This window comes from Sceloporus undulatus, chromosome 4 (assembly GCF_019175285.1).
Source record: "Sceloporus undulatus isolate JIND9_A2432 ecotype Alabama chromosome 4, SceUnd_v1.1, whole genome shotgun sequence".
Taxonomy (NCBI): Eukaryota; Metazoa; Chordata; class Lepidosauria; order Squamata; family Phrynosomatidae; genus Sceloporus; species Sceloporus undulatus.
Window position 1 is genome coordinate 69,107,041 of NC_056525.1, and position 14,222 is coordinate 69,121,262.

A 14,222-nucleotide genomic window follows, 5' to 3' on the forward strand; every position below is an offset into this window, starting at 1 on the left:
TATTATTATTATTATTATTATTATTATTATTATTATTATTATTATTATTATGGATGAACCTGACAATGAAATTAAAGTGGGAGGTGGTGTAGGTATTTTGTTTTGCTGCTTCTTGTCACTTCCTTTCCACTAACTGCAGTGATTTCACCAGGCTTATAACTGCAACAACACCTATGTGGATGGGCAGCTCTACCACACACCCTTTGGGGACTCCACTGGCTCTTTACACAGTACCATCCGCTCTGGCAAGAGTCAACACAGCTACATCCCTTTTGTGCTCAGGTAATTCTAATGCCAGAAATCAAGTAGCATTTCTATGGATTGCCCTCACTTGCATGTGACATAAACCAGTGATTGTTGTTGTTGTGATATGCCTTCAAGTCATTCTAATGGGCAAACATTTTATGTAAGGCTCAATCCTTTGTGCTGTGGGAACTCCAAACTAGGGGCTGCTATTAACTTTTCTGGGTTGCTCTTTACAGGGAAGAGTCTGGTCTAAGCAACAGCCAGGTGCACCTTGGGCCTGCAGATCCCAGCTCACTTTTCCTGGAAGCCAAGGATCAAAACAATGGTGAGGAGAGATAAAATAAGGCTATTATGGATACCACTGTTGCTTAGTATAGATCTGTTATCAAAAAATAGCCATTTAAGAACGGTATGTACTGCTGCCATACAGTTCTTAATACGTTGTAATATATTTTCTTACTTCCAAAAAAATCATTTTCACAATTTTTCACCATTCTTGAAATAGTATGTTCTACCTATATTTTTCCCCTGAGGGGCTAATAAGAGCTTTGGGGATGGAACAGGAATGATTTGTAGCAGGGAAATTGAATTCAAAGTGTTAAGCACACTTTTTCCTTTCAAATTCTGTGCCTGATTAGATGTAAAATTTTATTTTTTATGTAGATTTATACGTTTTTGTACACATGAATATTTAACAGATCACCTGAAGCAAAGACTAAGCAAAAATAAAAAACATTTTAGTGCCACTTTCCATGACCAAATTGATGCAGTGACCATATGGTCTGAATAGATTCTGACTGACACTTTCTGAAGAAGATGTGTGGTTGCTAATTGTGTGTACCCAGTTTGAAACTGAACGTACATAAGAACATAGAAGGAACCATACTGGGTTAGACCAGAGGCCTCTAAGAATCTCCCAAATAGCACAATAGCACCCTCCTGCACATGTCCTCCAGCCAATAGTTGTGAGAGCCATACTGCATAAGCGAAGGCGTATGAATTTGGCATTGAAAGCAGCCCAGGGTTTGTCTTCATTTGTCAGAACACTCTGGTATGCTCCTGGAGTATTCTGGCTGTAAATTTCCCTTATTCTCTATGCTCTCTCTTAAGTGACAATGGGAGGCTGCCTTCCTACATAGTCCCCATTTGTCACCCAGTGCTGTTGCTGAGGTCACAAAGAGATGCCTAGCCATTTTATAGATGCTGGATACCTTGTTCTGACTCCTGTGACTGAGTGACTCATGCCTGCAGTGGCAGCACTAGATGGTTTGCAGGGATCATGTGAGAAGGCAGCCACCTGCCATCACTTCAGAAAGAGCTGAAAACCCAGAGCAAAAGGCAATATTTTTAAATTCAGTTTAAGAGGAAGAAAGGGTGAATCAAGTGCTGACATCGTGAACACAGCCTGCGGCCAATTTGGGATATTGGTCCTGCATCATGAGCCTGTGGGGAATTCAGAGAAAATAATCCATGTAGACAAGCCCTCAGATTATCAAGCACCACTACATCTTGTTATAAACAAATTGTAGAGCTTGTACACTGTATGAAGAAGCACTTAACCTGTACTAATGCTTGCAATTTGCATAGTGGATTGTTAAAGCTTGGACTATGGAGAAGCAACTACGCCAAATAGTTCCATTACATGCCAGAGCCATCTGATTTGGTTAATGAAGATTTATTCAAAATCTCTTATCAGAATAATTGCATTGTTGGATAGGCATGTAAATCCTTGCTTGTGAAACCTCAAACTTCTGTTGGTCTTAATTTGTGTGTATGCTTTTTGCATAAATGACACAAATGGTGTAGCTAAGCTATATTAGCTGCTGTCACTGCATGGATTTTTAAAACGTCAGCAGCAAAGGAGAGCCTTTTTATATATTTTCTGTTTACCCAGGCAGACCTTCTGTGCTTTCTGTGGGTGGGTGTTTTGCTTCAGAGGGGAAAAAGACTAGTTTTGTGCAGAGACATTTGCACAACTTGCAAAAATCTTGGGGGAAAAACCCCACATCCACCAACTTGATCTCATGCCAGATGCAATAAATTCCATAGTGGTTAACAAAGTTGATAGGCTATCTTGCTGTGTCAGCTTGTCTTGACAAGAACAAGAACAAGTATATACACATATATACTCATGTATATGTTGAGAAAATTATTCATATTTAGCATGATTGCATCACATTCTGAAATCAAAGACAGGTTGCATCTCCACTCTTAGATAGAAATCCTGCTTGAATTTTAGGATGCTTCTAAGTCCTAGTTGTGACCACGAGGTGTGAATTAGGTAATAAGTGTGTATAAGTGTGGTGGGGGGGCATTTAGGGAACATGGTGGTCCTTAGACAGTGCGGTGTGTGCTGTTAGGTGACTTCAAGTAATTTCTGACTTATGACAACCCTAAGGCGAACCTGTCTTGGGTTTTTCTTGGCAAGATTTGTTCAGAGGAGGTTTGCCATTGCCTTCCCCTGAGACTGAAAGCATGTGATTTGGCCAAGGTCTCCCAGTAGGTTTCATGGCCAAGCTGGGAATCAAATCCTGGTCTCCAGATGCTCAAACCACTCTGCCGTGCTGGATCTCAGTCCTTCTATCTAACTCTTTCCCTCAATCCCTCCCTCTTTCTTTTCTGTTCACAGAACGTGACACTGACTCAGATAGTGACCTCTCCCTGGAAGATGACCAGAGTGGATCCTATGCCTCCACCCACTCCTCAGATAGTGAAGAAGATGAAGAATTTGCCAGAGAACCCTGCTGGGAGAACTTACTGTGCCCAAACAATGAAAAGCTGCCAGCACACAGCACTCCAAAGGGTAATGCTAGGAATGTCTTTTAGCATCTCCAGGAGCCCTCTAATGGTGGACAAATGGGGAGGATGGATCTCATTCTGGATGAGAATTTTTGTCAACATATTGAGATTCCACCTCTGGGCCATCTATAATAGATTTTGGACTGTTCAGTTAGAGTTCCTTTTGCTTATGCTTTTACATATGTATTTTTTGCAAGTAGTAAATATTCTGGTCTTCCTACAAAGTAATGTTTGGCAATCATGATGACTTGCAATACTGCAAATTTATAGGACCTGTAAAAATATTGTGGTGGAAGTTGTTAATTTGTATAGTATTATAGGAGCAGACTCATGAGCAAGTCCTGATAAGAATGTAGAATCGTCTCATGAAGACTGACTGTTAGAATAGTGCTGACCCTCAAACTCAGTATTGTTATTGGGCTGATTTTGATGGATTTATACGCAACCTTTCAATATGCTTCCAGGTATGTTTTTACAGTCTTAGTTTAATTTTTTTTATATAAGATTTATAACAGAAGAAGTTGAAGCAAGAATGTTAAAGGACCACAATATCATAGAACAGTATGAAAGTACCATATATACTTGTGTATAAGTTGAGAAAATTATTCAAAAAAATTGACCCCCCAAAACCTGGGTCAACTTATGCATAGGTCAATATGGGAATGTTTCCAGGCCCAAGGAGAGAGCCTTGGTGGAAGAGGAGGATGGGCAAAAGCTTACCTCTCAAGGATCCTTTGCCTCCCTGTTTTCCCAGGGGGCACTGGTGGAGGAGGAGGAGTGAACGCTTGCCCCTCAAGGCTCCTTTACTGCCTAGCTCTCTCCCAAGGAGAGGACTGGGCAGTGGAGAGGAGAATGGGTGAACGCTCACTGTGGACCCGAGAAGCCCCATGCTGAGTCCCAAAATTTTACCCTCAACTAATCCACAGGGCAAGCCAAATTTAATAATTTTGCACCCCAAACCTCACCTCAACTTATACATGACGTCGACATATAACTGAGTATATATGGTAGTTAGTGGAACTAAAAACAAAAATTAAGCAGCATGAGATAATGCAAAGAAGATTTTAAAAATGTATGTTTTTTTAATGCATTTACCTGACATTTCAATGACATCCAGGTAGGCACCAGAGAAGCCTTTATGAAGAGAGAAAAAGAGAGAGAGTTCCATAATCAGGGTGCCACCACTGAGCAGACCCTTTTCCCTATAGTCACCTGTAGAGTATCTGAAGCAGGTACTCTGCTGAAATGTTAGCATGTACACATAGAGACATATGGAGACAAATAGTTCTTCAGGTATACTAGTCATCATTTCTGTTTTAATACATTTTGTATTCCCTAATTCTTATGATTTTTTTTTTTTTTTTGGTAACCTAACTCTAAACCTTGTTCTATTGCTTTTCTGGGATTTTGAAAACATTTCCAGTCTGATTGCCTGGTTCAAAAGATAATTCTCAGGGAATTACCTCAAAAGATAATTCTCAGTCCTGTTTTCCCATGAAGAGTGTGTTCCAGTGTCTTTGGAGTGCAAATCTGCCAGTTATGTTTTTTTCTGGTATGGAAAAAGAAGCATTTGGGCTGGAGAGGCTTTCTGTTCACTCACCTGGTGCCTTACTCTGAAGGGTTCTCAGAATGAGTCATTGGACTGGTAGCTATTCCAAGGCATCACATCTCCTTTCTTTCTTGGGTAGTGGGGCTTTCAGATATGCCTGCCAGATGCCTTGTTCTGAGGAGTCCTTGGAACTTGCTAACAGCCCTACTGGTGGTAGGAAGACTGGCAGCCTTCCTGATGGTAAAGTAGGAGGTGCCCAATTCAGTGCTTGAAGTGAGGGTTACACTGTGCCCTGCTCAACCTTACTACTACACTTTCACAAGGAAGAATGGAGCCCTGGTGGCGCAGTGGTTAAATGCCTGTACTGCAGCCATTCACTCAAAACCACAAGGTTGCGAGTTCAAGACCAGCAAAAGGGCCCAAGCTCAACTCAGGCTTGCATCCTTCCGAGGTCGCTAAAATGAGTACCCAGACTGTTGGGGACAAATTAGCTTACTTGAGCTGATTGCGGTTCACACCGCATGATCTTTGGAATAGCGGTATATAAATAAAACAAATTAAATTATAATTAAGAATTCCAGAACTGTGATGCAAGATGAATGCTTTTGCCTACACATCATAGTAATGTAATTTCTCTGGATCTAAATTATTTTTCTGTCAAACATTCTGTCTAAATTACAACCCCTTTGATAGTCTCTTTCTTGTTTATCTTTATGTGATTTGGCTGAGCTTCTTCACAGGTCCTTAAATGGCAAGGAAAGCAGAAAGGTCCCAGTGCTTACTATTCAAACCTATGCTTCTTTTCTCTGTGTCCCCAGTGGAAAACCTCTCTGGTCCTGGCAAACCTTATTGGCCAGGTGACTTTATGACCACTGCAAGCGAGAGTGATGGGCATGCTGGCTCGGAGAAGTTACGTGTGGAGCCAGTTGGCAAGATCGATCGGCTGGGACCACCAGAAGAGATACCTAGGGAGAATGGGGAAACACAGATCAGGGAGGGCGTCTTGGGCTCACTGCCTCACCCTACTGCCCAGCCCCAGAAAAGTAAGGACGTTTGACTTGAAATACAGTAAATCTACATTCACTCACATGCCTTCCTAATTTTTGTCAATTTCCTCTCTTTTAGATGTCTCAGTAAACTCCACTCCAACCTAAATTTGATCTAGTGTTTTAGCAAAAAGTAGGCAGAAAACATCTGAGCAATTAATGTTGTTTCAGATCATAAGATTTAAGATAAAATTGCAGAACTTGCCCCACTCCCATAAAAACTCATCAGATCTTTTGAACTTACCTTTCTAGGATCATTGGAAATAGCTATCAGTTTGCAAACTGTACTTTTTTGGATTACAGCCTCAGAATCCCCCAACCAGCATTGTCAGTGAGGGATTCCGGGAGTTGTAGTCCATGATCTGCCCTATACCTAGTCAGTTTTTAGATACTTCTAGCTTTTTTGTGTAGTGGTGTCTTCTGATGGGTTTAAGTAGAAATACTCTTTCCCCTGTCCTTCCCTGGAAATGCTAACAATTGTATGTGGGACCTTTCATGAGACACAAGTGCTCTATAATTGAGCTTTGGTCCTTCATCTAAAGAGAAGATGCTCCCTAGATTTGAACCTTCATTGTGGACAAAGAAATATAAAGAACTTCCTTTTATACTAAGTCAAAACATTGGTCCACTTAGCCCAGTGTTATCAACACTGACTGGAAGTGTCTGTTCAGAGTTTCAGACAGGGTTCTCTCCAAGCCCAAGATGCCAGCACTGAATCTGAGCTGTATTTATTTGCAACTCCTGTGCTATAGGCTCTCCACAATAACACAGAGCAATTGCTCCTGTGCAAGCATAGCTGATTGGAAGAGAGTACAGGAGATGCTGGAGGGAAGGAACCTATTATGGGGGGATTGCAGGTGTTTTAGGAAGGTGAGGCAGACCTTCTTTTCTTGGTCACACTGATGTGAATGTGTATTGCCTTTATGCATTGCAATCCAGTTAGTTACTTACATAACTTGTGCTACACATGTGGAGTGTTTTTTCTCCCCTTTTGTGCAATGCATAATGGTCATATGCAACTGACGCATAAACAGAGTTCTGCATGTGGTCGCACATTAACATATATAGAGTAGTGAATGAATGTGTATTGCCTATATGGATTGCAGTATTGTAATTGCACAGTGGGTTGTCATCTATGCTCATTGACCACTGATCCACATACATTCTGCTATGCTGGTATGCATATAGGGTATTTTATATAATGTAATTCCATGGGCAGATATATATACTGCTGAAGCAAAGTATGACCTTGGCCATTCTGTGGTGGCACATTTCTAATTAGGGGCAAGCTAGATCTGACATTTATCATGTAGTTTGCTCTCATGTAGCTGGGTTTTAAACAATAAATAAATAGCAAATTGATTCCATGATGTGTTGAAGGTGGGAATTTAATCCTGGGCTTCCACAGACTTGATTGGAATTGCTCCAATCCTACATGCCTTTGCTGTTTGAAATGTAAGAGAAGTTGTTACTGCTGCTAGTGGGAGCTTTCCTCCCACTGTGAATAGAAGGTGTGCGTGCGTGTTTGTCTGTTTGATTCCACTCAGGACTGTGATGTGGACTGCTTGGCCCCATGCTATAATTCTCATTTGTCTTAGCATCTCCTCTACCTGACATACATTGCCAGCAATAGAAAGGCAAATGAAGTGACAAATACAGTGTGGTCCTTTGGCCTTGGCCAAGTGCCTGCAGCAGGGATTGTTTCTTTTGACTCCACCACATTCTTTCCCCAGGCATCCTGAAGAAGAAGTGCTTACCCCCAATAAGTGAGAAGAACAGCATCCAGCGCATCCACAACAAGCTCTCCAGCTGCCGCTCAGGGATGGTATCATCCCACGGCTCTTCAGGCAGTGATGGCAGCCGTGGGGGTGGGGCACCCCGGCCCCGCCAGACGCTACAGGAGCAGCTCAATGGCTTGACGCCCATCACTATGAGCATAAAGACTGGCACAGTGGATGAGGACTCTTCAGGCTCTGAGTGAGTATGGCAGAGCCTTCTACTTGGTGAGCTCTGCTTGGCAGCTCATACATGAGCCCTCTACCTTTGTATGTGGTTCTCCATCATACACAGCACACCTGGTGCCTCCAGTCTTTCTGGGCTGGTACAGTATATTTCTTACTCCTCCCCACCTTGTCCCCAAGCTATACCTCTGGAAAAAAATTCTCTGTCCATCACTACTTTATGGCTTCGTAGGTTCTTCCTAACTTGTACTCTCATCCCCTTGTAGTTCCCCTGAATACCTGGAGCCATATTTTCACTGGGGCTTGCTAAGAATCACTACCTCCCTTGCCTTTGCCCTTTCTACTCTTAGACTCATTCCTTATCTGGCTTCTGCCTCTGGAGTAGAACCATTCTTTCTGTAGCCCCTGATACCCTGATATGGATTAGCATATGAAGGGCATTGTTGCAGCCATAAAAACCAGCAACCCCTTTGTTACCTCTGAATAGTGGAAGATTTGGGAAGGGAGGGGACAGAGATACAGTACCAGGTTGCCCTAATGTAAGAACGATGCATTTCTAGGGTGCACTTAGAGGCTTTCTTTGATGTTGACAACAGGCTCTTCTGCTTACATACGGGACTTCCCCAGAGTTGCTGTTAAATGTAAACAGTCAACCCAAAGTATTATCCTCAGTGCAGTGATGGGGGTGGGGAGGGAGAGAGGGAGGGATTGAAGACATACTGTCCTATTCTAACTTCTTCTTCAGCTCTCTGGCACTAACCCACCCTCTCCTCCTCCTCTCCTCCCTTCTCTGTCTCTCGTTCGCTCACCTCTCTCTTCAATCGCCCAGATTTCTGTTTTTTAATTTCCTCCATTAACACGTGAGCCCCAGGGGCGTGCTTTGCTCAAACCTGCTCATGACCATGCTCATGTGTTTGTTTCCCTCGTCCCGTCTCGCTTTGTGTTTTATCACTGAGCAGGAGCGATGAAACCTCAATCTGACGCCACACGCACCAGACTCTTTTACTCTTGTGCTTTGGCCAGTCCGGGAGCCCAGGATAGCTCTCAAACCGCAGCGAGGAATGTTGTCTCCTTCAGCACAGCACAGCACAGGGAGCTGGATCCACCATATGTAGTGCCAAATGAAAACTGACCTGCTGTCACCCCTGCACCAAGGGAATGGCAGGTCCCAGGAGGCGGACCTACTTGAACAGATGCACTTTGGATCATTGTCAAATGGACAGAAGCAGAAACACAAACTTGACCACCTCCAAGTCTTCAGGGATTTTCTTGCTTTGTTGCCCAGTCTGGAACTACTGAATGGCTGGAATATATATTTTTTGTTCTTCTGTATCAAACTTGGGCTGGGGGAGCCACAGCAGCAACCATGTGCCGGGGCCTCTGGATATGCATTACAGTGCAGGTGTTTGCATATTTGACAATGGGGCTGAGCTTGGAGGGGGTCAATGTATATGGAGATGGGCTGCCATTAGGAGGGGGGGACACTGAGAAATGTAGATGCTAGGATAAGGAGACAAATCTGGAACGGGGCAGTTTCTGAATGATATTATTCTGGCATCCTCCTACAAGCAGAGGATTGCGATTTTGAATTACAGCTGGAGGTGCCATGGGTATGCAAGAGAGCTGCGTGAGATCTGTGCTAAGCTCTGCTTAGGCAGGCCCACTTTGCCTCCCCTTTGTGTATACTTGCCTAGGAGATAGCTTTTGCTTCCCTCTGCAATGTGTATGTATCATAAGTGTGCTTTTCTCAGATCCATAAGCATGGGCTTAAACACATCTCCCAAATCAGGCATGCTTAAACCCTGTGCAGGCCAATCTCTAGTGGTTTGGCACATAGGAAAGATAGCAACACAAAATCTTGGCTTTGCCATTACAAGAAAACATAGAATGGAGAAGGAAATTATCATCCAAACAACTTTTCCTGGAGTCTGTGTATGTATTTTGTTGGCTGTTGCATAGCAGGGGCCAGTATCACTTATGTTCTCTTTCTTAATTTTAGTGTTTAAAGAAATGATAGGATTATTACAGATACCCAGAGCCATTTCCCCAGGATGTCAGTCACCATCGTACTACCTACGTCCATGGACTGTACAGATGTGAGCCAGCTGTGGATCGTGTCCTTTTTCTAGCAAGTTGCTTACTCCACCCTCACTGCTTCAGTTTTCCCAGTGGAACCAGGGGTGTAGGACCCAATCTAGGCCACTGGCATCCAAGGGAAATGCTTCTTCTCAGTCCACGATAAATGACCAACTGCTCAGTTGTGACCACCACCTCTCCAAGTTCAGCCTGCTGATTCAGTGACTTGGCCCCACTGGGATTGTGCCAAGAGGTAGCCCGTAGGTGTTGAGCACTGTAGGTGTGGCCTGCTGAGCTATCAGTCCATGCTGCAGTTATTTTCATAGAAAATGACAAAAAGAAAGAAGTCCCACCTCCCGCTCCTCACAGCCAGTCAGCACCTGGTCCATGTGCCACTGGCCTGGAATAAGGATGCTGCATTGATGTCTCCCAATAGCGCCTGGCTTTCATGCCAATAGGGCGCTGCCTTTCTGCCTCAGAAGCCTTCATTTTTCTACACTCAGCCAAGCCTGATGCCTGCTCATATTGGGGATTTTCATGCTGGGTCCTTTTGGAAAGTACTTTTTTATAATGTTCCTTGGGAAAGAGATCTTCTTTTCTTTTCTTTTTTCTGATAAGGGAGCACGGGAATAGGGTGGGCGGCTTGGGGAGGGGTGAAGGCACTGTTTATTTTGAAATGGTTGTTTTTTAAAAAAAAAAACTTGACCACTGCTGAAGGATATTCTAATTTAATGAGATGAAAATCCCCTCCGGGTTACATCTTTAGCTTTGTAGCAATGTTAAAGTCTCATTAGCTGAGGCGCAAATGGAATGCGCTTTGCTGACTTAGTCAAGGTTTGCACAATGAGGAGTAAAATTGGGACTTGACTATGGTCGTTGCCTCTGGAAATCTTGGGCATTGCCATCCAGCCTTTGATGGTATCTGTCCTTGCCAGTTCCCTAACCCCTTTCTTGAAATGTTTTAACATAATAGGGTGTGATTCTTTTAAACCTGTATAATGTCAGCCTGGCACTTTAATAGCGTCTATTAATAGCATCTATTTGCCACCTTAAATGCTTAAGCAGACAGCAACAAATCAGCTCCAGCTTCTTAAAAGCAAGGACTGGTCCAATATAGTTTTGCTTTCACTGCGCCTAGTGTTCCAGTGTGAGCTACTCAGTTGTATCCCCATTAAGTGAAAGGAGAAAATGGGATTCCTCCTCTCCTACCATATATTGGATCATTTCCCACTGGGAAGTGTTTAGTGTCCTAATGCCCCACATCGATCACTCATCAAGATCTTGTTAGTGTGCTGGTAAAGCATAAAACTTGCATAGCTTACAAGAACTGTACATTTTCCTTGTGGTGTAAGGAAAACCCATTAGCTCTCAGGTGTACCTCTGCAACCACTCAAAGACAGAACCTACTGTACCATCTAGTCTGTTTTGTACAGCTGGGGGAAAGGAGCTGCTTTTGTCCTCTCAGACCACCAGTTCACTGACTGGAAGTCCAGGAAGGTGAAGGCTGCTTCTAGCTGTGCACTGCAAGCTTGAATGGTGGCTGGGCACAGACCTGTGGGGAATGGAGCTGCTATCTGCTTCCTTCCAGATGTCATTATAGAGCCAGGAAAAACCACCGTACAAAGAGGTACTGGGTATTTTCTTGTGCAATGTCTTCTAAAGTACTTAAGCTGGTAGCCCCTGGTTAGGCCAGTGTAAGTAAACAAGAGGATCCCAACCAATGTTTGCTGTTTGTCCCCAATACAAAGTGGATCAGGGACGTAGCCAGGGGGGAGTCCTTGGGGTCCGGACCCTCCCTTCCATTAGAAAAATGAATGGTGCAAGCTGCTGTGTCGCCGTGCCCAAGCCCCATTATAATGGTGGCACTTAGTCTGGACCCCCCCCTTCCTAAAATCCTGGCTACATCCCTGAGTGGATACATTTCTGAAAACAGTTACTGACTTTTCTCCCTTGCCCCACAACTCCCACGATACATTTACTGTACTACAGTTACTCTAGTGCTAAACAGGAGATAAAGTAAACTGTGGACTTTTCTCCATGGGAAGTCTTCTGCATGACCCATAGGTTAGTGCAAAGAAGCATGTAATGCTTTTAACTAGAAAATGGGCCCCTCCCTTTGCCCCTATCTAGCAAATCAAAACATCTAGAAAATAAAACCACCCACTCTGATCACTTTAGAACACATGGAAAATACAGCCAGTAGAGAAATTAACAAGCTGAGGTAAACAGAGAAGCTTCCCTTCTCAAGTTTTGCATTATCACTTCTTACCAGAGGAGCAAATAAGCTCTCCCCCCCCAAAAAAAGTGTCAGCAGAAGCCCACAAATCCTGCAGCACTGAATAAGTTTTTTAAAAAGGGAGGATCAGAGGCTGCTGAACAAAGTCTTCCATAAGCCCCTCCCTAGACAGACTGAATTCCTGTTTTTCTCCAGCTAGCATTTGCTGAATAGTTTCTTTGCCAGGGTTCCATTGTCAGCTATGCAGCAGGTGAAACTTTTCCTATCACTGGGGAAGACTTTTGTCTGCTCCATTTTTGCTTTCATAAAAATATTTAAAGTATGAAAAAGTTGGCAAACTTTCCCTGCCCCAATCCTTGCTGTACCTCTAATTCTAAGGCTTTAGACTGCAACTCAAGTGCACACAATAGCCTACAATAACTTCCTATGCAAGAGCTTTTCTCATATACAGAAACTATTAACTGAAACAAACTGGAAAGCAGTAGTGATTCAGAATCAGCTCTCTGAAGCAGCTGTAACTTCCAGGAAGGAAAAACAACAACAACCTGTCTTCAGAAGATTTTGTCCTCAAAGGAGGACAGAATTGGAGAGGGTGAGAGTGCCCTTCCATAAGTATAAATCATCAGGATGGTGTTAAACCTCAAGATACCACAGGATCAGGGAGGGATGAACTCCTCTAGGAACTCCATACCAGAGCTTGGCTTCTGCTCCACCCACTGCAACCAGTTTATTGTTTTGAGTCCATCTGCTGTCCATAAAGAGCCAGTTAGCTGTTTCACCAGTGGTGATGATGTATTTGGCATGTCTGCATTTTAATTTATTTTTAATGTTTTTTTTTAAGTGTGTATACATATATTTAGTGGAGACTGTTTGTCCAAAGCTGTGCCATCTTAGGGGAGGGGCTGGAACAAACCAGAGTCAAGGGAAAAATCACCACCACCCAAGTCAGATCCTGAAGTAATTCGAGTGGCCTTCCTAAAGCCAGCACACTTGAGGGATGTTGGATTACAGCCATCAGTCAGAGATAATGAGAGTTATAGTCCAGCTGATCTGGAAGATACTAGGCTGGTGATGATGTATTTAGATGGAATTTAAGCAGGAACATGTGGAAATATATGGGAACGATCTGTATTATCTCTCAGTCTTCTAAAGCTGCCTGTTGCTTTGGCTGGGAAACATATATCCTACCAACTGGAGTAGGAGTGTAAAAAAACAACAAACATTTGGCTCCTATATCACTAAATAATACATGGAAAAGGCATCTGAATAAACTGACACATGCCCTGAAGGAGTAGTTATGGTAGATGCAGAATTTATCTGAACAGTAAACACCTGCCAACATTGTCAAACGTGGACATGTTATTATAGGCTCAGACCCCCTCTCTGTGAATGTTTGTGTGGACTCATCTCTAAAATACGTAAGGGGTTAGTTTACAGCAGAGCTTAGCCACAACCAGGTAAGATTGTCCCTTCTTTTGCTAGATGGGTGTCAGCATCACACAGCAGAGAAATTCAAAAGGTAAAGATCCCAACGCCACTCCAGCACTGAATTTCCAGGAGAAGATGCATTTTTTGAATTTCTACCTGAGGTCTGTTGAAAATGCTGGAAACTTACTAGGGAAAGCACTTCTGATTTTTCCTTGAGAAGCCATTTTGGCAAGGAGCCGAGGTAAAGAGGATAGGGAAAGAGACCTGGTGTAAAGTAATCCTTGGGAGCGACAAAATGTTTTGTTAACCACGGATGTGATGCTGGCTTTTCCCTTGGTACAAACTGTTGAAGTGTACAGGTAGGGTTGTTAATGTAAATACTATAGGGTTCACCCCCTCTCCTAAATAATAAAACCATAGTTCTGTGGCAGGTGGCTCTATTTCAGTGCTGTGTGTTCATATCTTCTGTTAGAAAATCTGGATTTAACATGAGATGGCAGCGACTAACTACCAATAACACTGATTATTTTTGTTGCTGTGTGCCTCCCTCTTTATGGCAATCCTATGGCGAACCTATTATGGAGTTTTCATTGCAATATTTGTTTAGAGTGGGTTTACGTTTACCTTTCTTTGAGGATGAGAGTGGGTGACTTGTCCAAAGTCACCCAGTGGCTTTCCATGGCCGAGTGGGAATTCGAACCCTGTTATAAAGTTGTCCAATGTTCAAAGCACTACACCATGATAGCTCTTAATTAGGCCAGACTAGAAATTACCTTAACCAAAATAATTATTTTAATCGAGGTAGAGTAGCATTATTCCAGCAATTATCTCCCCTGCTTCCCCCCAACTGCTAGCAAGAAGATTAGAGCTTTCATTCTCCT

At 43.1% G+C, this 14,222-nt stretch overlaps 1 protein-coding gene and 1 long non-coding RNA gene across 3 annotated transcripts in view; one reads left to right on the forward strand and one right to left on the reverse strand.

Moving 5' to 3' along the window:
- LOC121928292 overlaps positions 1-5,513 on the reverse strand; it is a 10,676-nt gene extending 5,163 nt beyond the window's left edge. The window contains exons 1-2 of the long non-coding RNA XR_006103474.1: positions 5,377-5,513; positions 4,141-4,179 (exon numbers count right to left, since the gene is read on the reverse strand). This is a non-coding gene — a long non-coding RNA (uncharacterized LOC121928292). The remainder of the gene's footprint in view (positions 1-4,140; positions 4,180-5,376) is intronic.
- CELSR2 (cadherin EGF LAG seven-pass G-type receptor 2) overlaps positions 1-13,768 on the forward strand; it is a 126,407-nt gene extending 112,639 nt beyond the window's left edge. The window contains exons 30-35 of one of the 2 annotated variants that reach the window (XM_042462744.1): positions 152-282; positions 483-571; positions 2,876-3,049; positions 5,413-5,637; positions 7,374-7,617; positions 8,431-13,768. In XM_042462744.1, the coding sequence (XP_042318678.1) occupies positions 152-282; positions 483-571; positions 2,876-3,049; positions 5,413-5,637; positions 7,374-7,617; positions 8,431-8,458 (891 nt within the window). In that variant the 3' untranslated portion in view covers positions 8,459-13,768. The remainder of the gene's footprint in view (positions 1-151; positions 283-482; positions 572-2,875; positions 3,050-5,412; positions 5,638-7,373; positions 7,618-8,430) is intronic. The other variant, XM_042462745.1, reaches the window with a different exon arrangement.
- The last annotated feature ends 454 nt before the right edge of the window (positions 13,769-14,222 follow it).